We start from the raw sequence: 27,180 nt of genomic DNA, 5'->3' as shown, positions 1-27,180 counted from the left end.
CATTAAATTAACATTTCATCCTTATTTTAATGAACCTGTTAATGGTGTGTGCCATTCCATATCTGGAATTACGCAGTACTTCTGTGTCCAGGGTGACACATTGTAGAGAGGTATGCAGAACAAAACAGCGGCTTATCTAGCGATAAGAGACCATGGCAGGCGGGATTAACAAGCGCCTCCAGTCAGATTGGCCTGCCTCACTTGGCTTGCTTTATTAGTTCCCATTGGGTTAAACATGGCTGTCATTTGACAACATCCAGCAGTTCAAAACTATCAAAATTTTATCAGCAGAACCCAAGACTCTCAATGGACAACTATGCGGGCCCACATGAAAAAGTGCATTTTTTATTATTTACGTTTCCAATTTCATCGCAATAATAATAAGAAAGAAAAAATAGCATATGGTTCCCAGCATACCTTATCCAACCATTTTTGATTCCGAATTGCCCAAAGATTGGGAAACCCCCATCATCCCCCAGTCACACCTCTACTTTCGACGGCCCCTTTGTCCTTTCGCTTAAACAGGAACACCCAGCCACTAGAGAGCCATTATCTCGATTAGTGAGCAAACAGTTGAAGCACAATGGAAGCTCTGCCAGCTCCGTGCAGCTCATGGATCCTGTGGGCCGTCTTCTCCTGCTTCGGTAAGCTACCAGGCCGAAACCGTCGCGGAAAAACTAAATTACGCTGTAACTCCGCTCACAGATAGAAATTTCCGTATTTCTGGGACTCTCTAGCTGACTTATAAAATAGTTTTTTTGCTTAAAGGTCACCACTGGCAGACATTAGCCTTATTGCATGTTAAGAGCACAGTAACAGCTTAAAAACCGTAAATGTAGAAGAGATGCTTTCTTACCTCACATGATTAATTTCATCATGAGACTGTGGGGAGGATTTTATCCCATTCCGAGCCATCGTTCACTGGCCAGTGTGTCACATGACGATGCCCTGGGTGGACCTACATGCCTCTCTCTCCCTGGGGCAGGTTCCGTCTCCGGAGGACAGCCAGTCACAGTGGAAAAGCTAGTGTTTGCCCGCACTGGGGAGCCAACTGAGCTCACCTGCGATTACCGCACTCAGCCGGGCCCGGGATTCACCGTGGAGTGGCGCCATGCCGCGATGGGGACGCCTGCCATAGAGGCCCGCAGGGTGAGGCCCAGTACCCATAGAGGTCCTGACTGTACTCACCTCCATTCTGTGACATCTTCAGCTCTGGCTCCCATTTTATACCTGTATTCCACCTACAGCCGTCCTCTACCACACCTCTCTGTTCAGGTTACATTTTATTCCGGCTGGAATTTAGCTAAATATTCAATGTTTATCCTCCATACAGGTGCTCTACTACAATGGGAAAGTATACTGGGTTGAATCCTGGGAGAACCGGGGAATGCTGGTCCAGAACCCACCTGTTCAAGGCTCCGCCTCCATTCGCATCTTCAGCGTGCAGCCATCTGATGCAGGGCTGTACATCTGCGAAATCACCAACCCCAACGACTGGGCGGGAAGTGGCCCGGGGCTGGTCAACTTTACAGTACTCAGTGGGTATCTGCAGACGGCGCCCGCTACAGATAGGAAAATCTGTCTGTGGCAAGTTGGCCATTCTATGATCTGACGTTGATTCTGTTGACTACCGCAGTGCCTCCATCCACACCGACGTGCTCCGTGAATGGAGAGGCCTACCCAGGAAATGACATCACGCTTATGTGCCTCAGTTCCCATGCTGTTCCTGCCCCTACCTACACCTGGAGCCGTGAGAAGAACGCCATCCAGCTGCCACTGCAAAACATGGTAGAAGGTAGTGCGAGAAAGCAGGGTTACCGTACTCCCTAAATTAGTCCCAGGGGAGCCTTACCAAGGCTGGGGGCATATCGCCAGAACCATCGTGTAAGATGGAGACGAAGAACCTCAAACTGAAAACAAAATTAACTGCATCAGCAGCAGCACAAATACATTGAGGTGGCTTGCATCCAGACCACAGTGCCGTTGTTCTTTACTCACGTTATATAGTACCAGTGATTACATTCCATGCTGTTCTCTTCTCTTATAGACCAGCAGACAGGCTCCCTGATCTTGCGCAATCTCTCAGCACCCTTCTCAGGCACCTACACCTGCAGGGCCTCCAACGAGCTAGGGGGCGCCATCTGCACCGTAGTGCTCAGCGTCAGCTGTAAGTACTCAGCGAGGGGTAGGCTCCCATTGACTGCCGTGCTTCGCCTGCACTCTGGAGCTCTGGTACACATTCCTGCCCCCATGTCAGCTTGTTTACCAACTAAAATTAAATTACATAGATGCTAGATGCTTCTAGCTGTCAACAACTGGCTGTACAGAAGGACAATAAACAAGTATGGTCATATCTTCACTCTTACAGAGGGAAAGCAGAGGTCAAATGACAGATGGCCTGATGTTAAACAGACAGTGTAATCTGCAAGTATGCGTTTCATCAAAGCGGCTTAGCCCTGTGACCTGGTCCATATGATGCAGTTTCTAAACCAGGGGAGTGTGTGTGTGTGTGTGTGTGTGTGTGTGTGTGTGTGTGTGTGTGTGTGTGTGTGTGTCTGTGTGAACCACCCTGTTTCTCCCTTTCAGACAACAGCAGTGCAATGGTTGCTGGTATTGCTGTGATTGTCACCTTCGTCATCCTCCTCCTCCTCGGGGCAGTGATGGGCTACTTCCTGTGGTACAAGAAGAGAAATCGCAAAAGCACCGAGGAGGGCCACAACCCAAGGTGTGTTCTGTGTCTTTACGATCAGACTCATCACCGTGCTCCCTCGCTTAGCCCTAGGTCTGCTGGGGGCCGGGCCCACATCCTGCCCCAGATATACTGCCGGAGGGTCCACAGCCGCTTCCGTCTAGCTTCTGCTACTGCTCTTTTCAGTGGTCTGACTGTCTTGTGTTGCACGATCCACAGAGATCCACGGGAGTCTGCTTCAGCCACTCCATTAACACGGAGCCCTGGGGACCGGCCGCCCCACCATTCGGGGGACGGGGAGGATCACCTCATCCCAACAAAGCCCAGCATCCTGGTATAGAGGAAGGAGGGCATGCAACTCGCCATTCCTGATGAGTTTTTTCAAAAATTCTTCATGAATCAGTCACATATCATTAATGGCTGGTACCAATGTAAAAAAAATAAAATAAAAAATTATACTGCACTGGATGACAGAGTGCAAAATTAGCAAGGTAATAACATCGGCTGTAATCGTCTGAGCATACAGCCATATGGCTCTGCCCATCGCATGACGTCTCGCACACAAACCTGTGGCAGAGCTTCTAAGCAGATTACTTTGACCGATTATGTTTGATTTGCTTGTTGTAAATGAGACAGACCGCAGTAATGCAATTGCAATCAGAAGCTGCAGCGAGAAAACCAGGATGTTGTGTTTTTGTGAGTTTTTAATGCTGTTTTCCAGATGCTGGTAACAAAGGTATGAATAAAGATCATACTTAATTGACCTACGTTTTGACCGTGTGATCATTAATATAAACAAACAGCAGCATGCATATGAGTGATTATCTTAGGGTGTAGAACAAGTACAATCATCATATACAAGTACAAGTGCTAGACACTCGAGCAATGACAGGCCTCACCCTCCGTGTCCATCTTACATCAGTCACAACCCCTTTCAACCAAGAATTACAGAACCTAGACATCTCCACACTCCTACAGCACTACTAAAGTAAACATACACAGATTTCATCTTTTAAACAAGGATTAAAGAGACCCTAAAACAAGGAGAACAGAAGATGGACAGCCAAAATTATGGGATGTGGGAAAGTGTGTGTAAATCATAATACACTATGAACTGTTTTCAGAGACATGGTTGAAGTTGCTAAAACTGAAGAGGAGAGACTTCATAGGAGGAAAGTCAACCGAAAATGTACTAAAACTGATGATTTCAATCCCAAACCCAGCATCAGAGCCGTAGGACCAGTGAAGACTGTAGCTTAGTTTGTGCAAGATTCTTGACATTATTCACTGCAAAACACTGAAGGGACATTTCTATATTTATCACTATATGACAACTGAGAGAGCTAAATGTTCCTCCCACACAGTGATGTCAGAGATGGAGTCCTGTTTAGGTAGCACAGCTTACGAGTCTGTCAGCAGGCTTCTGGAGATGATCATACGCATCACTTCATTTGTACCTGAGGGAGAAAAACAGGATAACCACATGATCTAAGACCAGCCAGTTATAGTACCATCTCAAATGAGCAATAGATGACAGGTTATTAATCTACAGTACAGACAAAATCTAACAAGTTTAATGTAAATGAGCAGGCTTGAGTACATCAACGCTCACTAACACACATGACTAAAATGCACTAACCACAAAGTTACGGAGGACGATTCCAGTTGTATTCTTACCTTCCAGAATCTGGTGCACCCTGAGGTCTCGCACAAACTGCTGGACAGGGTAGTCTTTGAGGTAACCATAGCCCCCAAACATCTGGAGAGCTTGGTTGCAGATCTGTGGAATGGGAAAACAATCTCGTCTTTTTAACAGTCACACAAAAGGCAGCAGACAGCTTGTGTCCGGAAGAGCGCTGCTGAGCATCATTATCTACTAGCTTATGCAGCCACTTAAAAATAAGAAGCCCTCAGGACATCCACAGGCTAGACCGGGAGGGACGTGTGAGCTTATTAAACTTGGAAAAAAAGAAAATAAGTGATTTTTTGCTAAAGACGCTGCCGCCAATTTATTACTATATTGGGTGACTGTAAAGAGTAATCCTTGTCTGAGCCAGTCACCATGGGAACCTCACCGTGAAGCACTCATCCGTAGCAAAGAGCTTAGCCATGGAGCAGAGGGCCACAGCGTCGTCCCGGCCCTCCTGCAGCGAGGCAGCTGCCTGTCTCACCATCAGCCGCGATGCCACCAGCCGGGTCGCCATCTCAGCCAGGCGGAACTGCAGGAACTGTGGGGTGCCACTCAGAATTCACTGCTCACAGAGCCCAGCAGATCCCACCGCACTCACCCACAATTCACTGCTCACAGAGCCCAGCTGATCCCACCGCACTCACCCACAATTCACTGCTCAGAGCCCAGCTGATCCCACCGCACTCACCCACAATTCACTGCTCACAGAGCCCAGCAGATCCCACCACACTCACCCACAATTCACTGCTCACAGAGCCCAGCTGATCCCACCGCACTCACTCACAATTCACTGCTCACAGAGCCCAGCTGATCCCATCGCACTCACCCACAATTCACTGCTCACAGAGCCCAGCAGAGCCCACCGCACTCACCCACAATTCACTGCTCACAGAGCCCAGCTGATCCCACCGCACTCACCCACAATTCACTGCTCACAGAGCCCAGCTGATCCCACCGCACTCACCCACAATTCACTGCTCACAGAGCCCAGCTGATCCCACCGCACTCACCCACAATTCACTGCTCAGAGTCTAGCAGATCCCACTACACAATTCTACACCATCCCACCCTATCAATGTTTTGCCATTCCAATTAATGAGGGGTTGATTGTGTCTTTAATTGCCCACAACAGTGAGTCAAGGCACGCAGAAAAACATGTTATTCATGAATAAGTACTGTATATGGCAGATTACCCTGAAGAAATTACATAAATTTCAAGCATAACAGTACTTAATATTTATCTAATTTGTTTTTTACCATGTTGTCTACTCATGTTTATTAAATTACCATTAGTACAGAGAGCTTTTTAATACCTTTTATCCTTTTAGCTGCTCATTATTAAAGCCATGAAGTTGTCTGCTTCCTACCTTAGAATCTCCATTTAATAAGTGTTTGAGAAAATGTTTAGGCTAAAATCTGGGCTTATTCTATGTTGATTGATGGTGCTGGGGTGTGTGTTGGCCTTGTTGGGGCCAGTGTTATTATCAGAAACAAAACTGAAATGAAAATGTACACTAAATACAAATAATTGACCTCGCGCAGCCGGCACCTCGCGCAGCCGGCACCTCGCGCAGCCGGCACCTCGCGCAGCCGGCACCTCGCGCAGCCGGCACCTCGCGCAGCCGGCACCTCGCGCAGCCGGCACCTCGCGCAGCCGGCACCTCGCGCAGCCGGCACCTCGCGCAGCCGGCTGTCGAAAGGCCGTGTTCTGTACCTGGCTCTTAGACAGCGTCTCCCCAAACTGCTTCCGCACAGTCAGGTGTTCCCTGGCCAGCTGGACAGAGGCATGGGCGGCACCCAGGGAGCAGGACGCTGAGGGAACCAGCAACCAACTCATACACATTCCTATTGCAGGGCACACCCACCCCCCCCAACCCCCCAGACCTGAGGTTGCAGGACTACTGCACCTGCGACCCGGACGGCTGCACAAACTGACCGATGTTAATCCTGCCTCCGTTGAGGCCCTTCATTGCAATGTTGAATCCCTCGCCCTCCTGACCGAGTCGATTGGCTGCTGGCACAGCGCAGTCCTCAAATATGACGGCACGTGTTGGCTGTGAGTTCCAGCCTACCTGTTTTAATAAAACGGGTTCAATCAGAACTACATATACTGGAGCACTTCATGAACATAGACTCAACTCTGCCCTCTGGTGGACGTTTCCCTTACATCAACATAATAATTATAAATAAAACTTTTGTGCCATAGATCAGGGGGATAAACAAAAAATAAATGCACCAAAAAATTATATTTCTTTAAGCATAAAATACGCAACCTTCTTCTCCTTCTTTCCAAAGCTCAATCCAGGTGTAGACTTCTCCACCACCAGACAGGAGATGCCCTTGGGTCCCTTTCCCCCAGTGCGGCACATGACCACGTACACGTCTGACTCGCCCGCACCGCTGATGAAGGCCTGTGGGGGGCAAAGACAGAAGTGGAAAAAAGGGGAAAAGGGTCCCAGATGCCAGGTGACCTGTTCCAGCTTCCGCGGTACCTTGGAACCATTGAGGACATAGTGGTCGCCTTTGCGCTGTGCGCTGGTCAGCAGGGAGGCCGCATCGCTGCCACTTCCTGGAAACGCAGAAGGAAGCAGCTGCGCATTAGAGTAGACCATCCGCTCCTCCAGCAAACTCAAGTTTCATGTTTTATACTGTGTTCCATTTAAACTTGGTAGCCGGAAATTTCAAATGGAACGCCCTCTGAAGTCAGAATTCCGACTCGGAAAGTCGGAGGCGCCTCTGCAGCCCTGACCTCTGAATTCAAGATGGCTGCGCCCTTCATCAGCAGAAGTGACAGCTTGAGTTGTATACTGTTTATTAGCACTTAATTCTTACTTGTGACTCATTAAATCAGTCATACGCACAGTACTGTCCAATGGCTACCTATGGACATGTTGCTACGGTGTTTGTATGCACAAAATACCATGTAATGTATTACCAGATGGTATTGCTAATAATGGCAAACAATGAACCTGTTTCAGAAAGCAAGATTTCTTGCTTAGCCAGATAACATGTTGGATTTAAGGTAGTCTAGATTAAATGAAAGTGAATGAAGATAAAGCCCATGTAAACTTGGCTACGTTAAATCCGACAAGTAATCCAGGTAAACAAGAAATCCTGCTATTTGAAACAGGTCCCTGGCTTTGCTAAATGGCTTTTCGGCATTGTTGTACTGCAAAAAGCATGAAGTTATTCCCAGCTCTGAATTCTGACCTCCAAGGTAACTGGAACGCAGCATTAGTCAAATGTTCAGAGGAACACGGTGAAATTCTTGCACTACAGTTGCAGGATAGGGCATCGAGGAACAGGACAAACAGTAGGACAGGACAGGACAGGACAGGACAAATACAAGAACGACTCATGGGATTCAAGTTTGAGAAACAATCATCTGACACCGGAAGGACACACATCATTACACAAAATAAACAGAAACAAATGCCTAGCAGCCTGAATGACTTTGTCTGGTCTCCTTTCTCCTTCACGGGGCGGGGCGGGGGGGGGGGGGGGGGGGGGGCGGTGTTGTACTTACCAGGCTCGGTAAGGCAGTAGGAGGCAAATTTCTGCATGGAACAGAGATCAGGACAGTACATCTTCCTCTGCTCAGGGCTGCCGAATGTGTCTATCATCCAGGCACACATGCTGCAGATAAAGCATCCATCACGCACAGTCATTTTTCCACAGAGTGACAGGTGGCCCCCTGAACACAAAAGGAGAGATCTTCCTAATGTCACATTCAAAGGTCAACAGCAAACCCACAGGAAGGAGCCTCACTTGTGGATACTCATGTAGGCCGTGGTACTGGTGCAGCCTGTGGACAGCGCCTCGAAGATGATGGACGTGTCAAGACGGGAAAGGCCCGACCCCCCCACGTCTGGCTGCACGTAGATCCCCCCAAACCCAAGCTGTGCTGCTTTCCGCATGGTCTCTACCGGGAACACTTCCTTTTGTACAGGGAAGGGGGTGCAACACACAGTCATTTTCACATTCACATATCAACATCCAGAGTATATTATTCTCTATGAGTGCTTTGCCACCGCACAAAGTACGGTACTTTCAGTACGGTACTTTCACTTTTCCATTGACTTCCGGCCGAGTACCAGTACCGAAAGTGCCAAACCAGCTGGGGTACTTCTTTGGTACTTCGGTACTTTGGGGTGGAACAAATACAAACGTATTTGCAGTCAATTGGTTATGCAAATAGCCTGCCGCTGAAACACAAAATACTCACAGCGAACAGCGAGAAACGAAATAAGCAGCAGAAACAAAAATATAAAAAGTAAAATGGAAGGATGGACAAACGAGGAAACACAGGCTTTAATCGCCATATGGTAGGATGAACAGATCCAGCGGGATTTTTCATGGCACGACTCGAAATAAAAAAAGTTTTTGCCGTTCCGGGCAATTCAGTTTCCCTGTCGCGCGCTGATTTGTACACGGTTTCGCTGTTGTTTTCATGTCTTTTTACGAAGCTCTTGAGGTAAACAAGCCATATATTTTAAAACATCACATGCCTTTTCGATGTTTTTTGTTTTTACAGATAATAAATTAAATTATTTAATTCGCTGGATAGATATTTCTTGATGAAAACGGTATAGTATTGCTTATAAGACTATATTATCCGTGACGATCTACTGTATTCACATGTAATAATGTACCTGAGTGATTTTCAGATATTTCACATACCTCTGCTTTAATATTAGGGGAAACATTATTTCCTGATAGACAGGAGAAACACAGGGAAACTGAATTGCCCGGAACACCGTAATACTAAACCGCTTGGAAGAAATGGGGCACACGCGAAACACCGAACAATGCCGCTTGAAAATTAAAAAACATAATTAAATCATTTGTTTGCTTTCAAAAGGCTGAATTAGCAGTAAGCTTTGATCGGCTTAGTCAAAGTAAGTGTACCTACGTAAACGTAAATGATGGCAGCATTCATGCAATTTGGATATTACTGAATCTTATACTGTGATAGAAGCTAACATAACATGACATAACAATAAACCGCATTTTCCAGCCTAAACTTTGGGCTGTTTTTTTTTTTTTTTTAAATTATGATTTAAGCTGCGCGTTGTGACGATGTCAGTCAGGGGTTCTGTCATAAAATACTACCTATCGAGACGTGCTGTGGAGCCTTTCTGCGCATGCGCAGTTCCACCGTTTTGGGATTAGGGTTAGGTTTTAGGGGTTAGAGTTAAGGTAAGGGTTTTAGGGGGTTAGACTCAGGGTTAGGGCTATCGATTAGCACTACGGTAGCATTTTTCGACAAGGCAGCATATACCGACACAACACCGGTACCATTTTTTACGCCAGTGGAAAACCGACACGAAAGAAGTACCATACTTTTGGCACTTTATGGAAGTACCGAAAGTACGGTACCTGGTGCGGTGGAAAAACGCCCTATATTATTCACATGCATCATCAGTAAGTAAACATATCACAGGTATAATTAAAAAAATGTGTCAACCAGAAAATCACTATTAAAGAGCCCCTACAGGGGCCTCAAGACAATAAGAGATAATAAACTTACTTTATCATCCCATTCAGCCATGTGTGGTGCCATTTCTTTGGCAGCAAAGTCAAAGGCCACTTTCTGGAACTCCTTCTGTTCATCTGTGAGTCCTATTGAAGCTGTAATCAGATGACACTGCTACAATCAAACACCTTCAAACGCCGCTCCTTAAAAACCTACACAATGTCTGTTCCCTGCGCAGCTGTAGGTTACTAAATTTATACAAAACATCAATTTTATATTTTATATTTAATATTCAATAAACACGTTTACTAACGTTACACATGTCAATATTACAATAGGATATTCTTTTCCGGAGTACTCTTGGTTTTTCTATAAGTTTATCACCAAATTACAAAAACAACACATTCTGTGATTGATCCAGATGTAATAGCTCGATGTTAAAGGGGCAAGAGAACTGCTTGCTTGCTGATATTAAACTGATGAAAGGGGCGGTTAGTTTAAAATATTTCTTAATCACAGGAGGTTACAATACAGCCGACATGAACGCCGAATGGCTTTGCGTTTCACAATTTAAAATTAACACACGGAATTTGTTTTTTTTTGCGCAAATATGTGAGCCAAGTCAACGTTATTAAGCTCATTTAGAAGCTTTGCAAACTGGGGTAAACCAGTTAGATTACTGAAAACTCATGAATTTTATATGTTGGTGAAACCAGTACTACCCACATACAGAAACAGAACGCCACTTCAATTAGGTACTCTTCATGTAGTTCGTTTATTAAACAAGTAACAAACGTAACATGCGCATTTCATAAGTCCACCTAGATCACATTTGGCTACATGGTCAACGTAAAGTCATTTGACTACAGGACATTTCGTAACCTTGGTTAACAAGAATTCCAAAACGGATGCAACGGTGTAAAGAAATAAGGCTTACGGTCTATGCAAGATGCAATTCCTCGCCTTTGTATGCTACTAAATACTAAACCAATACTTCTACTAGTACATTGCCTCAACCTAAACCCATTTAACAGCCTTCCAGCTAACGCCATGACTTCTAGGGATCTTCTGTTCTGTATTGTGGGTAATGTAGTTTCTGTAGTACATTACCTGGTCAACACGACAATACTAGCCAATGACGATCGTCACTGCATACCCCCAAGGTTATGGGAAATGTAGTCTCCGAACCATGATCTAGCCAATGACGATCTAAAGCATATACCATCAGTTATGGGTAATGTAGTCTACCTGGTTAAATTGGCCGATAGAGGGAGTAACGTTATCGGTAAATTAAATTTATCCTTTTCGTTTTCAGTGATTACAGATCTTCTTTTAAAAATTATTTTCTCAAAATTTTCTTAGGACTACACTAGTAAGTATATTTTTTCCCTTGCCTCCACTACTCTCGATATCATGAGTTATGTTTGTAGATTGAGTCTCGTTGATCTGTATCGTTTACTTCCCGCATATTAAGAATGAGGAGTGTATTTAATCTCGTTTGCAATGTGCAGTTTCAGATTTCATACATAAACATACGCCGAATAACAATGGTCTTGTTCTTATGAATTTGAAAAACACTGATTACTGCAGGGCTCGTTACTTGGACATTTAAACAGCCAGTCCATTTTGCTTGCAGCGTACGATATACGTCACATACGCAGCTTCGCGTCCATGCTTCGCGGAATATGTAGGTCAGTCATGACGCATCATACGTAAAAAGGTATTTCTCTTTAGAAAGCGATGTTTTTTGATTGACGTACATATTGTATGAGGTTTAGGTGAAATAGATTTCAAAATCATCTTAAATAAAACTTCATTACTCGGATCGTGGTTAATTTGAGTTCTTCGAAATCTATAGATGCCATGCCGTAATAACTATATACAATACAAATTCATAATAAAGGCCATTTGTTCTGTACAATAGAATTTGCGACATGCCGCCTAAGAAGCGTGCTCGAGGACGACCAGGTAAGTACATTTTAAAGGGAACATCCTTTTTGGCATGTTTTTTATACTCGCTTGGTATACATAACAGCATACATAGCGCACTTAATCATTGCATAGTGCACACAACGGGCAATTTAGAGATGTCAGTTCACATAACGCCCTTTTTGCATTGCGGGAGGTAACCCACACAACACTCCGTAAACATGCGAACTCCACAGATGAAGCGGGGCTATGATATGAACCCTCAGGATTTAAGGTGTGCAGCTGCAGTGCTACACAGAGCCACTTAGCTGCTGATATATGGTTTTTCTATATTAAATCAGAGAAGTTTGCAACATTATTCTATATAGCGCCCTATAGTAACGTTAAAGTATGGAAATTGCAAGAATTCAGACATTTTCTGTACATGACTACATGAATGTGTGTCACGCACTTAACCAGCAATTATGGTGAATTACACCCATGATCCATTACAAGACAGCCATGGTTTTATTTTAAAAACTACATTTACCTATCTAACATGGTGAATCCACAGCTAAATCTGCAGAGGCCACTCCTGACCAGGTTACTGAGGAAACAGAGATTAGAAGGAAAAAGACTCAAAAGTCAAAGTCTGCTGGGAAGGAAGGGGCAGACAGAGATGCACCAGTTGGTAAAGCGGCCTACTGCCACTGGCTGATGAAGTCAGAACCGGAGAGCCGATTTGAAAATGGCGTTGATGTTAAGGTGATCTCCACGCCAACAGGCTAGTCAGCCAATCAGAATGTGCAACACAAATGTGTCAGACTGTTTGTTTGTTTGTTTGGAATCTGCAGTTTGGAATTGAGGACCTCAAAGCTCTTCCCAATCAGACAGGATGCTGGGATGGAGTTAGAAACTACCAGGTGAGAGGAGGGTGCTCGTCCCCCCCCCCCCCCCATGGTTTGCGGAGTTTGTTTCTCCTACTTGTGAGACACAGCAGTGTCTCCTGATGTTCAGTCGGTGTCTCCTTCCTGCAGGCTCGAAACTTCATGAGGGACATGAAGGTACAGCAGTTGGCCTTCTTCTACCACAGCAACTGTAAGGAGCCTGGAATCGCTGGGCTCATGAAGGTGTGAATGAGAACTGTCATGAGCAGACACCACACTGGGTTGTTAGATGCTGGTCCGTCGCAGGCCAGATACGCTGTGCCAACAATAACGAGGGAAAATAATAATCATGATATTATTAGAAAATAGATTTGTCCAGTTATTTAAAATTCAAATCATGCAGCCCTTAACAAATCTGTGTTTTACTTGCTTTAGGAAAAAACAAACTGATGTTCTAATTGGCCCAGGTTGAAGCATTATTATTTATTATTTTCACAGTATGATTTTAGTCTATTTCACAGGCTGTGTTTGTTTTATAGATTATCAAAGAAGCATATGTGGATCACACCCAGTTTGACAGGAGTGACGCCCACTACGACGCTTCCAGCAAGCCGGAAAACCCCAAGTGGTATATGGTCAGGATTTTCTGTCTGATTTTATATTAAAAAATAGCATAAAACTAGCTGCAGCCTAAATTGAAGCCATCTGTGTTTTGAGTGTGTGCGTGTTGCGCTTGCTGTTATCCCCCCGCGTCTCGTCGGATCCGTCGATACTGGAGCTCCTGTCTAGGTGGCCATGTGCCAGGTCCACTTGCACTCATTTTTCACATCCTCCCATGCTGCCATCCAGGTGGACGTGCGGTTTGAGAGGATGACCAAGCGCTTCCTCCCATTGGCTGAGCTGAAGAAGTACCACCTGCAGCATAAGGCGGAGGGCGGGGCCCTCGGAAGCCTGGCTCTCTTCACTAGGGCACGCCTGTCCGTGCAGCCTCTCTCTGCAGGTCAGTGTGTGTTACCATAACCTTGTAGGACCTTTATGTGTGCGGTGGGATTAATGATATGTATGATTATGAATGTTTACAATATATAACAGATTTCTCAGTGCATATGTGTGTGATTACTTTATATATAATGTATATACACAATTGCACATAATATAACCTATATATATGTTTTTTTTGTTTTGGGTGATAATTATCGATTGGTCACTTGAGGCACTGAGAATGGTCTTCGATCCACGACAGACCTGTCAAATACAGCTCTGGAGAAAATGAAGAGACCACAGCACAATTTTTTGTTTCACTCATTTCTCAGTTTATGGGTTTGTGCCTGTGAATATTTTTTTTTCTTCTGCAAACTGCAGCCTGGTTCTTCTCTGTTTCTCATTAATGAAGGGCTTCTTCCTTGCTTTATGGGACTTCAGTCCTGCTTCTAGGACCCTGACATGAGCTGTCCTAGCAGTGCACTTCACACCTGCACTTAATGTTTCCCATTCCTTTAGAAGGTCACTTGATATCACCCTAATATCCTTAAGAAACTGTCGGATAAGTTAACAGTCCTCTCTGGCATTAGAAAGTCTCTTCTGCCCTCTACCTGGCTGGTTTCTGGTTGTTCCCAGTATCTCCTGCTTCACCTTGTTCTTGTGCACTGCAGTCTTAGAAATTTTGAGCCTGGAAGCAACCTGCCGTGTAGCCTTCTGCCAGCAGAACCAGGATTAAACCAGGATTTAAAAATGATTAGATTTTTTTTCATAGGGAGTGGTCTTTTAATTTTTCCAGAGCTGTATATCTACTATCTGGAAGTGTGATGGGAGAGTTAGAGGTCTATACCCTTCAATAAAGACACACACAGACGTTTTGACAGTTGACTGCCCACAGTGTTTAATCAGCGAAGAGTCAACATGGTCAAAATACAAACTGCATTCACTGCACCGGATCCTAACACCTGTTACACGCTGGCATGAGTATTCCACACGGCCGTAGCATGTACTGCTGCTGCTGTTTCTGATTCCTGTTTTGTTATTCTGCTTTTTCAGAAGAGTTTGACTTTGTGCTGAGTCTGGAGGACAGAGATCCCATTTAGGGATGCAGGCCTGTTTCCCTCCCCTGGACAGACCATGTGATGGCATCTCTTCAAGGGCACTTGCACTCTTTATAACAGTCTCTAGCCTGGGTGCATGTGATTGCTTTTTTCCTTGAAACTCTTCTTTTAACTCTCAGTCCGATAGTGTGTTCATTTTCCATGAATGCTAAACATAGCGACCAGTTATAAAGGCTAAAAGCTAGCTCACCTGTTACAGGCTGCATAGATCAAATTATAAACATACATTTTCCAATGAAAAAAGAATTGTAATGCTGCAGAGATTGTTTGCTGAAACCTTGAATGCCACAATTAAAGCACCGCCAGTAATTTTGTCCTGCATTAATGGATTGTGCAACTTGATTTTAGCACATTCTTTCTGGTATGAAATTTACTCTGGGCCAGATTTTCTGGCATGGGCAGTAATATGGTATTTGGTTTGCTCAGAAAATCCCTTATATTCTAGGACCAGAACTTCTGAAAATGTTCAACAGTGGAAATAAGATTCCAGTTGGAATGATTTCTGGAATTAAGGGCTGTTCCCGTTGAAGTTTTTTTGAAATTGTGAAGGATCAGAGGCGTTTAGGAGCTTAAGCTAGCAAACACTGATCTCGTGAGAAGCTTTCATTATAAAATATGTATGCACACCCACAAGGGGGAGACACTGAAATGGTCTGACCACTGACAGGACATTCACTGTTAAGGATTGAATACAGCGGTGTGTTGGAGAAGTTATACATGATCAGCATCGAGCAAAGCAGTGTTTAGGAGTTTTCACTCCTAAAATTAAACAACTGTTGTAACACTGAAAACCCGTAATAAGTATGCAGATCACTAGGTGTTTGATCATGGCTCGAAGCAGTGATAAATTACAGCAAATGTGCCGAGATCAGAAGGTTATCAAGCATTATGAGCCTACACATGATAATAATGATGGTGACACGTATGCAACTTATCACATTGCTAAATTGCAAAGAATCCATTGCAGTGATGCCATGGAATGCAAAGATAAACATTACAGTCTGACTAGCATCCTGTCTGCTTCTACACTGCTTACAAGATGAGCTTGTATCTAAAAGTGGACACTCTAGTTGAAGCCAAAAGTAATTAATATTCTGCAGTCAAGTAAAACAGACAATTTACATGCATTTAAAAATAGACATTTCTCTTAAAACAGTGTAGCCAATGACTAAAAAAGTCAATGTATTGGCTACAGAGTGCTGATGTTATCTAAAAGATAACTACTGAAGAAGTGATTACGAAATCTATTAACCAATTAACATATACAGAGTATGAAGAATGTCCCGTATTACACCTGTTCAGTTATTCATTGGGTAATGTCTTATAAATATAAAATATAAGCTTAAATCTGGTTTTATAAAAATACCATCAAAAGAGTCAGACAAGTTTGTTGGAAAGTTAACAGGCACCACGGACCTGGTGTTTAAGAATATGGGCTTAGAGTCTAGGGCCCAGAGCATCCCGAATCTGCCCAGTAAATATATACAGGTATATAAAGGAATAAAATCATTGCTTTGGATACAAGCTTCAGCTCTGCTTAGCCACAGAATAAAAAAGGAACAGCATAATCACTGTCAGCTGTACAAACCAGATAAAAGAACTTTGTGGAAGACATGTTATTAATATATAAAACGGCTGATCTGTAAAAATGATTAGTTCACAGTCGTAACACGGGAAGAAAACAAAACGTGGAATTTGCTGTGGGTAAGGTCACCTTTTTGGCACTCTGCTGCTGCCATAGAGCCTGGCCACTGGGCTGCAGGTCTGCAGGCTCCACCCACACCACCTTCGCAAGCCAGCTTGACCCTCGTCCTCCTCAGATGATGAAGGAGGATTTGTGTCGGAAGCCTCCCTACAGAAAGACATTAAAAACAGGCTATGCTCCTCACTTCTTGTCCCTCTTCCTCTGATGATCTTATCGCACAACCGATACTCAGGCACACAGTTATACAGTAACGTGTCTCTTTAATGGTTTAAAAACTCGAACCCCGCTGGTGCGGTCTCACCTCATCTTCCGGTGTGATGCAATCCACCGCGTCTTTGCTCTCAGAAGCTTTGTAGCTGCAGGAAAATTCATCATCGGTTGCATCAGGTTAGCATTTATGGCAGAGTGTACGTGCCCTGTCTGCCTTTCTAGAAAAGATGGATCTATATAAGACTATTGGGGACATCATTTGTCAATCTGCATGAAATGCTTTAAAAATTGCATCTGTTTTTACATTTTGACAACATATTCAAATTACACAGTGACCCCGTACTAAACAATGTGGAACATGGATGGATAGATAATTCTAGTGTGATGGAAATGTTAGGATGTTGCCAGAACAGGGAGGGAACCATTCGTACCGTGTGGCATTTCATATGCTATTCTAACCAGATGTTGGTATGTTACATGTTAAAGCTGTTGACTGTCCCAGCTTTCAAATGAGCTTTGGATAGTACTGAAGAACAGAATGCTAACATCATGCACACATCCCGCTCCTCTCACTGTCCTGACTCACCTGTCTCTGGCTTCGCTCCTCTGGACAAAATAGCCTCCCTTATAGGCGTAACAGAAGCCCAGGGTGACGACCAGCAGGGCGCCAACCAACAGTAGCGCACCCAGAACCTTCCCCACCAAGCTGACTTCATCTGAAAAAGATGCAGACACAGGTCTTCCCTGGGCATCTATACTGGGGGATTTCGAGCAGCATTTACCCACAGAACCTCTCTGGGCATCTATACTGGGGGATGTAGACCAGTATGCAGGCACTGGAACCTCTCTGGGCATCTATACTGGGGGATGTAGACCAGTATGCAGGCACTGGAACCTCTCTGGGCATCTATACTGGGGGATGTAGACCAGTATGTAGGCACTGGAACCTCTCTGGGCATCTATACTGGGGGGTGTGAAACAGCAGGTAGGCACAGAATCTATGTTATTATTATTTTCTGCCCAAATAAGTTCCATATATCTTTTTACATATGTGTTGGTTGTGTTGACTGCTGCCTGCAAACCAAATTGCCCCTCGGGGACAATAAAGTCTATCTATCTACTATCTTCTTTATTAATTAAGTCATCAGGATTATTCTTCCACCGCTTCTCCTGGCGAGGGTGACAGTTTATTCATTTATTCATAGCAATAAGCATGAGTGCAAATTAGATCAACACACTGTTTAAGCTCCCTCAGAACATACATGTTTACATGGACATACGTGTGTCAGTGCCTGCGTTGAGCTGCTACGCCCTGTGTACACTCACACACTTCCATGGTCTGTGCAGCACATTCCGCGTGTCCAGCTTCATTCCTCGCCACACAGTGGTACTCCGCCGAATCCTCCTTCCGCACCTCCCTGAATGACTGGGGAGGGAAAGAGACATTGACCTACTGTAAAGCCTGCCTAGGGCCCACCATCTCTCTACCCACCCCCTCCCCTCCAAACTCAAATCTCCACACAAAAGCCCCGCCCATCTGCCTCAGCGGCTCACCAACTTGCCGGTCTCTCTGTTCAGCGTGTACGAAGAGTTCAAGAACCGTGGGCTGCTCCTGGGATCCAGGGGAATCTCCTCTTGGTTTCGGAACCAGTGGTACCGTGACTTCGGGAACCCCTCGCCCTCAGAGCAGCGTAGATCCACTGGGCGACCCACAGGCACCGCCCGGGGCACCCCACACCTGGGTCCTACTGGTCGCACTGCAGCCCCACACACACACGCACCTCAGCTGAACTGACGTGGCTCTCGCTCATGTGGCCAGTGCATCTCAGGTTACAAACCTCAGAATGGCTCATCAACGTTTCCATGGTTACCAAAGACGCCTTAACGGTTCAATGCTTTTAAAAATGCTGCTAAAAATAAGCACAATCAATAACGGGAATTCAGTAATTCCAGGCCACAAAGGAGAAACGTACCTCTAACAACCAGGTCAATCAAAACTTCATCAAAGGTCCTTTGGTCCATGTGGGCTGTGACCTCACAGCGGTACTGGGCAGTGTCCGAGCGGGTGACATTGGTGATCACTAGGGTCGCAGGTTCTTTGAGGTATGCTCTGTTCTCCAAATCCCCTGCAAGTCAAACATTGAGCCCAACTCCTACTTAGAAGACATCAGCTCCAATGCATGGCTGTGACTTAGACACTTAAACAGATTAACACAACCTGATAGGGCATCGTTCTAATGTCAAGGTCAACTTGGTTTACAAACACCATGTTAAATTTTATGAGCTATGATGACCTATGTCATAAGCTTGGGGCACCTCTGATTTAAGATCCACACAGCAGGTCTTAAACCACTGCAAATTTTTCCACATAGAAATGGATGTGCACTTACTTGAAATGTGTTTCTCAAAGTAAATATAGCTGGGTTTTCCATTTGTAATTTTCTTCCATTCAATTCTGGGATTGTTTGTGGAGATGGACTCGATCAGACAGGAGAGCTCAGTTGCTGGACAGGGAGAGGGGATGGATCTCATTTTCTCAGGTAATCACAAGCTGGAAACCACAAACCTTCAGTGACAAACATGCCGCTTTGCATGCACAGCCAGAGGCCTACAGCTCATACTTACATTCATACTCATTAGCCCACAGGCTGCTGCTTGTGGTTCTGAGTATTACAGCAAATGTCGTGATGACTGGAAAAGAAAGACAACTTCAAACCCACGTGCATTTTCCATCCATGCATATAAGCACCATGTTTTAGCAAAAACCACTCAATGACAAAGTCTTTTTGCTCACTGCTCACTGGAAACTATCCAGTGTATGCAGGGGACAAACTGTGTTGTACTTATTTGCGCATGTTATCCAGTACTGGGTCATGGGGGCATCAAGCCCACTGTGGGAGACATAAGACCCAAAGGAGGGGACACTCTGGATAGGAAGCCAGTCCATCACTGGACACACACACAGCAGCAAACCTAAATGGATGCCTTTGGATCACAGAAACCAGAGCACCCAACGAAAGTCCATACAACACAGCCAGAACATGCAAACGCCAAGGTCACAGAGAAGGGGTGCCCCCATGGGAACAATTCTACGCACCGAACCACCCCCCACACAAAAGCAGGCTTTACTCTTTTTTCTTTAAAAATCATTCCAGAAAGTAATTTTGGTAACATTTGATAACATTTTTAAGAATCAAAGAACTCATGCATAGCATATTATACTGCATTTATAAAGCATTATAAACATGGCTATAAATATTTACTAAAAGGCATAACACATCATAGCCATGTTCATTATGCGTTATGACTTCCTTATGAAGCTCTCCTCTATAATGCACTATAGATACCTTCCTAATGCAGTAAAAGCATCCATAATTCTTATAATGACCACTGTAATACATTTTGAAGGTATCCATGGTGCATTACAGATGGAAGCTTCATTGGAGCTTATGAAGTTTCTAATCAACACTATAATGCCTTATAACTATCAACAGAGATGCTATCATGCTTTATTAATTCTTATACTGACCATTATAATGCATTATGAAGGTATCTGTAGTGCATTATAGATGAGAGCTTCATTGGAGCTTATGACACATTATGGCTGTCAATAGATATGTTATAATGCTTTATTAATTCTTATACTGACCATTAGAATTTATTATGGAGGTATCTATTATAGCTGACAGCTTTAAGGTAAGTGTTACTGTAGTTTTTTTTTTTTAATCTCAGTATTGACATTAAAAATAAATGAGTCCAGGTAAACTAGGAGGAGTCATTAGGAGCTACAAAACGTATTTTTAATATCAATGTTTATTTTATACCTAGTAATAGTTTTGAGTTGTAATGCTCATCTGAGGGCAGATTCAAATCTTCTATTTATTCAACAAGAGCACAGCGTTAACCCACACGACTGCACCTGGCTGCGTTTCAAATCCATTAAGAGAATTTCAGCTCGATTCAATTTTGTTGCGAAGTGCCCTTCCCGAAGTGTGCAGTACGCCAGACAAGCAAAAGGCATCTGGGTCTGTCTGCATCTGACTGTCTGACTGTCGCTAGTCTGAATGCAGGGTTCATCCGCAAAAAGCCCATAATGGAAATACGAGAAAGGGTAACGATCAGTGAAAAACAGCATTTACGTTACAAACACATTATCAGATTGTTCCATTCCAACAGATCCCCAGTGTGGTCTGGCTTACAGACCTACAAACCCAGACTTCACAAAAAGTGATGATTTTTAATACGTTTGGCCTTTCAAAACGACTACACTCTTATTATGGTGCAATTTCAGAAAACGATTTAGAAAAACAAAATCAGACACTGCTCTTAAAATCAACTCTCCACTTTCCACTGAACTGGAAAATTAAAACGTCCATCGTGCTCATGTAGAGATAAAAAAAACAAAAGGCTGAAAATGAATAAAGCTCACATTCGGGTCACTTTATGCTGGTCAGGGCAGCTTTGAGGACACACAATCCCAGTGTGTTGACTGACAGAGTTAGCTGCTACCTAGCCGGCATCCAAAGAGCTGCTGTGAAAATCCAAACAAGCTGCCATCCCCCCTAATCCAAATTGTAACCCCTAACCCTCCCAGAGAAGGTGGGGGCAGCTTCTGAGGCCGGTAACAATCGCTGAGATGGGAGAAAAAGAAGAGGCGCTAAGCTGTTTTACTCCATATTCTGGTGAGTATTTTTGCATCCTCTTTCAGAGCACTAAGGACAGCTCATTACTCATTACGGGTTTTCAGGACCTGAAATTTCTATGGATGATTAAATTGCCGGTCACGCCACATTTACAATCAGGTTACATTTATGTTAGCAATTTCACTGCTTAGTCATTGGTTTTAAAAAGTAACTTTAAAACGTAATTCAGTTTTGGGGTGGATTTTTTTTCTGGAGCGTTTCATGTTCAGAAGAAAATTGAGTTTGTGGAGCTGTGAGTTGTTTAATTTTTTGTATTTTTATATTTCATGGGAGGAAATACGTGTGACAGTTTATACGCACCTTTGCTTGTATGCTGCCTCTCTGTGTCCTGATTAGTGTGTTATCATTCCACAATTGAATGGTAATGACATATAATGTGGGTTATTTCAGATATGTGGTGTTTTTACATCTAAACATGGTTCCAGGCAGGTCAGACATGGAATAGATCTGCACAGTGACTGGACAAAATGTTGCTTGCATGTTCGCTCTGTGTTGTCACGGGTTCGCTCTAAGTACACCTCTTAAAGTCCAAACCCATGTAATTGTCATTGGGTGACATCTGCCCAGACAAGGAGAAGCACAGTCTTATGATCAAATGGGCTGGGCCTGACCTGGACCCCCATGGTAAAAGGTAACCCATTCCACACAACACAATACATGCAAATGTACTGTAGTCTGAAACAGTAACTATGACATAAACGTCCCACAGTATTTGCCTGTGGCCCAAACTGCATCCAGACACAACAACAGGCTTAGAATTTGTGCTGCCAGCATAACAGTAGATTTTATCTTAAGACATTCCCAAATTCAGCACTTTGGGACAACAGAATGACAGTAGATCAAATCTCTATTGCATTGTATTCACCAATAGTAACAGATTGTTCCTAGTGATAATAATATAATGAACTTAGTATTTCTTATGAAGCTTGCACAGTAATGAATGAAAAGTCTGAATCTTATACATAGACAAGCTCTTCTGCGTTGCCCTTGGCATTGGTCCAAAATGGAGAGTGATCTGTCCAGTGCGGTCAGATTCCCGCTTTCCAAACAACCGGTAGCTTGGATGCTTTAAAATAACTCCCACCCTGCCCTTGCTTATCTGATACTAATGTTAGCTAAAATAACTATTTAACATGCATTGCTAAAAATGAGTGTTCATGTTGTTCGTGATGTGACGTTATTCATGACATAACGTATTACACTGAATATGTAGCATTTCCAGATGAGTACACTTTGGCAAAGAGATGAGAAAAAATCATCTACAAATATCTGGTCCAAATAGGTCCAAACTGATGGTATGGGGTCTGGACAATTGAATGCTCAGGTCAACCTGCTCCTAGTACCTGTCACCGTAGTATATACTCATCAGATGGGCACAGATGGACAACGTAAGTATCTGAGACTGCAAAATTCATGCAACATCCACCAGTAAGCACTAATAACATAATCAAGAACAATAATAATAATAATAATGATAATAATAATAATAATAATAATAATAATAATAATAATAATAATAATAATAATAATGGTCCATAAGGACTTCGTCCTTTGGACCCTTAATAATAAATATAATAAATAAGCAGGTAAGTCTGTTTTACCAGTAAAATGTATATCTCCTTTACCACTGTACCGCTGAATTACCAGCGTATATTAAACTGATTCGTAAACATTGTTCTGATTACTTTAGCAATAAGTAAAACAGCATCCGATCCGAAGCTAATTATTTAGCTAACCTATCCTTTAGCTAAGTGCATAATAATTTGCTGGGTTTTGCATATGAACTGCTGTTCACACTGGTGAAAACGATACAGGTATGATACGGATGCGATCCGCACTGCGCGACAAACGCGCCATTGACTCACGGTGCACTGAGAAGAGGATCACAGCACTGACCAACCGTCGCATCGCCATCTTGGAGGAGATTATCGCTTTATTCCTGGGGTAATATGCGCATGTGGCAGCCGTTTGGGGCTATGGGGAGGATGCCAGGGTGTCCGCAGTCCTGCACGGCCATGTCCCTTTACAATGCATACACTGATGTGGAACAACTACGGTACGTGACAAGCTCCTGTTGTGTATATTTTACACCGATTTAGTCCTTTAATCATAAACTGTTTCATCAGAAAACATTTATTTATTGCTGCGCATTTTCTATGACGTCGGTATATATCCCCGTCCACGCCGTCGTTCTTGATGAATAATGCTTCCCAAATTAAAACATTTAAAATATATTTACTGGTTTGTTCTGGGTTTTATCGTTTGTTTTTGCATAATAAAGTCTATGGCACCGACCATCATCAAAGCACGATACACTGTATGCAAACCTGCATATGTTCAGCCAAAGCTGTTGTAAAACATCCCCTCTACATTTGATATTATGTGTGTCATGTATATTCTCACAATGCATGTTCCAATTAGCAAACTTCTTGCATCCCTAGTTTTGTTTTATAAATAATATTAGTATTTCTACCAATATTTGGGAAATAGATCGAGAGATTTAGAATTAAAACGATACATTTGCAAAATTGTATACAAGGGTCGTGGTCATAAAACTAGCAAGTGTAACACTGTTTCGCTTACCTGTTCATAGTCTTATAAAAGCTTATTTGAACCGAGATTACCCATTGAATTAAAAGAATTTTATTTGGTTCAAATTGCAGATTTAGTTACAAGAGACGGTTGTCTGGCTTTCCCGTCACAGTGATGCAGCACGTAGCCACCAATAACATTGCGTGCAACCTGAAGACCTGTGCTGCATGTGTGTTTATATGTGTATTTACCGATGTATCAACTGAATGATCAATTCACTGAATAAATTAGTCGAATAATTTTCAAATTGCGTCAGTCATCTTCATCTCAGTGTCACAAAATAATGCAAAGAAGTGGTTAAAGTTGATACATCTCCACTGTAATATGTTAGTGTGTCACACAGCTACAGTGATTTATGTGTCAACCTGCAGACCCTCCGATAGATGGCGTCATTGGCTTGCTGCGTCACTGCATGACTCCCCCTCAAACACGGAGTGTTCTTAATGCTAATGTTGTGATAAAAAATATTTACTTTGAGGAAGCAGAATTATAACACATTCACACGTTAAAATTACATAAACTCGGTCTTTTGTGCAGTTTTAATTGGATTAATTTAGCAGGATTGCTCACTCACATTAAAGTATGCCATAAATGTGGTAATTATTGGTTATTTTATATTAATTATTATTTTGTTTATCAACTTACTAAAATCGTGGGAATGCAAAATGTCATGGTACATTGTGTATGCAAGGTTTGAGGGCGTGGTGGTGGGGGTGGGGGGTGCTGAACCTTATATATGGCTGGACTGACTCACATCTCCACTCACACATGTTGGTGTACATGAATCACAGTGAAGTGCACTGTGTTCCCGCCACACGCCCCGGGGGTGGGGGTGACATCAGCTCGCCTCGTTCCCCTCCCACCTCCCAGGTGTTGTTCTGCAGCTCTCCCCGGCCGAGCCCGTACCTCTGATCCGGTTAGACCCGGGAAACCACGTGACTCGTTCCCGGTGGCTAAAAAAGGAGTCCCTGTCTGCACAGATATTGTGATACGTGATGAATCCTTTCTGGAAATTTGCCATTTGGTTTTATGAATTATAATGCATCCACTGCTGACTGCAAATGTACGATTGTTTCTGAATATCCTTTATTCCGTTATCACGTCATTTTCTGGGCAGACGATCAATAATATTGATCAGTTTACAATGGCACGGAAGCATTCTGGGAGGGGTGCATTCAGAGCCACTCTCTTGTCCTGCTCCAAACGTGATTTCACACATTCACAGGCTGGTTAATTTATAGCACACAGAAGTTGGATTCTGCCTGAGCTTGGGACGCGGCCAAATCACCATTTAAATGGTGTGGGGAAGTGGAGTGACCGTGACTCCGCCGACGTATGTCGTGATTCTGGATTTAAAAATGTACTGTTTTAAATGTCTGTATTGTTACTGAGTGCGATCCCACCCTGTTTGGGACCTTTCATGGCTATTAGTTTATGACCGGTTTCTCCACAAAGCTCTTAACGTTACCGTTTAAATGCGAGTCAGATCACATGAAAGTTGTGATGGGGCTACTGAGGGAAACTAGCAGGAAATAGCGACCTGCATCCTTTCCTGTCGGAAAGCAAAGGGTTGAGGTCCATTAAGACGCCGGGGAATGGGTGGCGGCTGGGAGGTCATTGGCGTACCCAGGCCGGACACGGAGACTGTTCCTCCTGTTTATCTCTCAAGCTGACATTAACAGATGGCGGATCAGTGGTCTCGCCATATTTCAGCCACCATGCGGATATTTATATATTTATATATTACTCCATAGCTGTTTCGTTTATCCGAAGCGACTTCATTGATTATCATTTTTAAACAGCTGGATATTTTACCGGAGCATTCTAAGGTTAAGTGCCTTGATTGAGGGTATTATAGCCGTGTCCCACCTGGGATTTGAGCCAGCGACCTACGGGAGCGAGTCATTTGCCAGTGTGCGACGGATCGGTACAATGAGAAGTAACAGGAAGAGCCTGTTATTCCCGACACGATTTTGGTGGGATTACACTGATACTGATAAGGCAAATAAGCAGTTTAAGAGAGATATTTTTAAAAAGTGTTGCTTACGCTGCGAAAATGTTCTTCATGACTGCAAATATAAAAACAAAATAAAAAATGAAAATGATGCAATCTCCACAATAAAGCAGTGTAAATTGCACCGTTAGTCTAATAAGTTTGTGTGCAAGATGATGCTGTGGGAGGCGGGGGTTTGGGGGGGTTAGTGACTCACACTACATGTCTAATGCAAGTAGGTGGGACAGACCCGCTGCTCCAGTGCGCCCCCACCCCGCTCAGATGAGTCACTGAACATGCAGACGCACCTGTGAGTCAGCATCAGCCCGGGTCAGTTGGTGAGAGAGGGTGACAGCAGCTCAGGACACTAGATCGCTCCGAGTCATAGGACCCGAGGGAAGTGGCGTCCGAGGCATCTTCAGAAGAAGGCGCCATGAATTTACCGACGTGTCCTGGAGGCTCTGGGCACCTTACATATGATACTGTTACCAGTAGTGTGAGAAGGAGGGAGAATCAAAACGATTTAAAAGGGAAGTCTTAAAAGCCAGACTATACAAATGTTTCATCACCCATGCTCACCGATGTAGCGTAACACTGCCTAATAAACCAGTTATGCAGCTCTTTTGGGAATAATTTTTCTAATCATAGATGCACAGTTCCAACATGCAATGTTGATGTTAACAATATGCTTTTGATACATTATGTAGCAATAATATCTTCTGTGCGATCTGTGAATTGCAAAAGGAATCAGAAGCTCTCGAGTGGGACGTGTAAACTCACGCGCGTGTTGGGTATGATGTAGGACCCCATGCACAGAAATGCGTTTCACGTGGCATCAGGACATGAAGGCGGCAGCCCTTGTGCCGTTACAGGAATATACCGCGGAGGCTCCCGTGGATATACAGAAAGATCGATAAGAGCCAGCTCAGCTGGAAACAGAGCTAAATTAAATAAATGTCACATCTGACACGATAATTCCACAGAGCACTTTCGTTCCCCTTCAGACTTTCATCTGTACAGTGGTGGAGGACCGTTTGCAGTTTGTCGCGCAATTTAGTCAAATTATTATAATTTGTGATTTGGAGCAAGGAATCTCATTTTTGAAGGGTCATTTGTTTTCCAAAGCGTGGCGTGTTTGTTCAAAGCATGCAACACTACTGCCTTTGGGTTGGTGGTCTGAATTCTGTGTATATCTATCATATTATGGCAATATGATAATTACCTATTA

General features: G+C 43.7%; 5 protein-coding genes across 10 annotated transcripts in view; 3 read left to right on the top strand and 2 right to left on the bottom strand.

Moving 5' to 3' along the window:
* The first annotated feature begins 386 nt into the window (after positions 1–386).
* LOC111851315 (V-set and immunoglobulin domain-containing protein 2) lies at positions 387–3,452 on the top strand. 2 transcript variants are annotated; one of them, XM_023826117.2, is made up of 7 exons: positions 405–644; positions 986–1,149; positions 1,334–1,538; positions 1,637–1,795; positions 2,048–2,167; positions 2,587–2,725; positions 2,909–3,452. In XM_023826117.2, the coding sequence occupies exons 1-7, from the start codon at positions 584–586 to the stop codon at positions 3,027–3,029; spliced, it is 969 nt and encodes a 322-aa protein (XP_023681885.2). In that variant the 5' UTR covers positions 405–583; the 3' UTR covers positions 3,030–3,452. The 2 variants fall into 2 exon arrangements, with proteins under 2 accessions (XP_072557230.1, XP_023681885.2); XM_072701129.1 differs by having other exon boundaries at positions 387–1,149.
* Positions 3,453–3,897: 445 nt separating this feature from the next.
* Positions 3,898–10,952, bottom strand: acad8 (acyl-CoA dehydrogenase family, member 8). 3 transcript variants are annotated; one of them, XM_072701126.1, is made up of 11 exons: positions 10,793–10,952; positions 9,910–10,010; positions 8,148–8,317; positions 7,906–8,015; positions 6,872–6,948; positions 6,653–6,790; positions 6,316–6,451; positions 6,094–6,191; positions 4,765–4,917; positions 4,367–4,469; positions 3,898–4,146 (listed from the first exon to the last, which is right to left on the bottom strand). In XM_072701126.1, the coding sequence occupies exons 1-11, from the start codon at positions 10,905–10,907 to the stop codon at positions 4,091–4,093; spliced, it is 1,257 nt and encodes a 418-aa protein (XP_072557227.1). In that variant the 5' UTR covers positions 10,908–10,952; the 3' UTR covers positions 3,898–4,090. The 3 variants fall into 3 exon arrangements, with proteins under 3 accessions (XP_072557227.1, XP_072557229.1, XP_072557228.1); XM_072701128.1 differs by having other exon boundaries at positions 9,910–10,026; positions 10,793–10,931; XM_072701127.1 differs by lacking the exons at positions 3,898–4,146; positions 4,367–4,469; positions 4,765–4,917 and adding an exon at positions 4,924–5,960 and having other exon boundaries at positions 6,057–6,191.
* A 127-nt stretch (positions 10,953–11,079) lies between these two features.
* On the top strand, positions 11,080–15,070 carry thyn1 (thymocyte nuclear protein 1). 3 transcript variants are annotated; one of them, XM_023826121.2, is made up of 9 exons: positions 11,088–11,227; positions 11,492–11,575; positions 11,780–11,823; positions 12,338–12,528; positions 12,618–12,686; positions 12,801–12,893; positions 13,190–13,285; positions 13,500–13,650; positions 14,685–15,070. In XM_023826121.2, the coding sequence occupies exons 3-9, from the start codon at positions 11,790–11,792 to the stop codon at positions 14,729–14,731; spliced, it is 681 nt and encodes a 226-aa protein (XP_023681889.1). In that variant the 5' UTR covers positions 11,088–11,227; positions 11,492–11,575; positions 11,780–11,789; the 3' UTR covers positions 14,732–15,070. The 3 variants fall into 3 exon arrangements, with proteins under 3 accessions (XP_023681888.1, XP_023681889.1, XP_072557232.1); XM_023826120.2 differs by lacking the exon at positions 11,492–11,575 and having other exon boundaries at positions 11,080–11,227; XM_072701131.1 differs by lacking the exon at positions 11,088–11,227 and having other exon boundaries at positions 11,492–11,546.
* Positions 14,504–23,351, bottom strand: LOC111851314 (junctional adhesion molecule 3B-like). Its single transcript, XM_023826116.2, has 9 exons — positions 23,233–23,351; positions 19,290–19,355; positions 19,055–19,168; positions 18,638–18,790; positions 18,219–18,421; positions 17,991–18,090; positions 17,251–17,380; positions 16,756–16,810; positions 14,504–16,601 (listed from the first exon to the last, which is right to left on the bottom strand). The coding sequence occupies exons 1-9, from the start codon at positions 23,279–23,281 to the stop codon at positions 16,566–16,568; spliced, it is 906 nt and encodes a 301-aa protein (XP_023681884.2). The 5' UTR covers positions 23,282–23,351; the 3' UTR covers positions 14,504–16,565.
* LOC111851312 (protein turtle homolog B-like) overlaps positions 23,313–27,180 on the top strand; it is a 41,174-nt gene continuing 37,306 nt past the window's right edge. Inside the window, exon 1 of the mRNA XM_023826112.2 lies at positions 23,313–23,423. Coding sequence (XP_023681880.1) covers positions 23,396–23,423 — 28 coding nt within the window. The 5' untranslated portion in view covers positions 23,313–23,395. The remainder of the gene's footprint in view (positions 23,424–27,180) is intronic.

The sequence above is a fragment of the Paramormyrops kingsleyae genome, chromosome 17, assembly GCF_048594095.1.
Source record: "Paramormyrops kingsleyae isolate MSU_618 chromosome 17, PKINGS_0.4, whole genome shotgun sequence".
Lineage (NCBI taxonomy): Eukaryota > Metazoa > Chordata > Actinopteri > Osteoglossiformes > Mormyridae > Paramormyrops > Paramormyrops kingsleyae.
This window is presented reverse-complemented; position numbering and strand designations above follow the sequence as displayed.

Bases quoted from the DNA above. Each gene is read 5' to 3' on its own strand.
- LOC111851315 (XM_072701129.1), top strand. From the start codon at position 862: ATGATTAATTTCATCATGAGACTGTGGGGAGGATTTTATCCCATTCCG. The intron at 1,796-2,047 runs GTAGTGCGAGAA...CTTCTCTTATAG, and splicing joins ACTGCAAAACATGGTAGAAG to ACCAGCAGACAGGCTCCCTG. The intron at 2,168-2,586 runs GTAAGTACTCAG...TCTCCCTTTCAG, and splicing joins CGTAGTGCTCAGCGTCAGCT to ACAACAGCAGTGCAATGGTT.
- acad8 (XM_072701126.1), bottom strand. From the start codon at position 10,907: ATGGCGTTAGCTGGAAGGCTGTTAAATGGGTTTAGGTTGAGGCAATGT. The intron at 4,918-6,093 runs GTACAGAACACG...GGCACCCCACAG, and splicing joins AGACGCTGTCTAAGAGCCAG to TTCCTGCAGTTCCGCCTGGC. The intron at 4,470-4,764 runs GTGAGGTTCCCA...CCCATTCCACAG, and splicing joins CTACGGATGAGTGCTTCACG to ATCTGCAACCAAGCTCTCCA.
- thyn1 (XM_072701131.1), top strand. From the start codon at position 11,527: ATGCTTCGCGGAATATGTAG. The intron at 12,529-12,617 runs GTGATCTCCACG...TGGAATCTGCAG, and splicing joins AAAATGGCGTTGATGTTAAG to TTTGGAATTGAGGACCTCAA. The intron at 12,687-12,800 runs GTGAGAGGAGGG...TCCTTCCTGCAG, and splicing joins ATGGAGTTAGAAACTACCAG to GCTCGAAACTTCATGAGGGA.
- LOC111851314 (XM_023826116.2), bottom strand. From the start codon at position 23,281: ATGGCGATGCGACGGTTGGTCAGTGCTGTGATCCTCTTCTCAGTGCAC. The intron at 19,169-19,289 runs GTAAGTATGAGC...CTCCCTGTCCAG, and splicing joins GTGGGCTAATGAGTATGAAT to CAACTGAGCTCTCCTGTCTG. The intron at 18,091-18,218 runs GTGAGCCGCTGA...TTCCCTCCCCAG, and splicing joins ACAGAGAGACCGGCAAGTTG to TCATTCAGGGAGGTGCGGAA.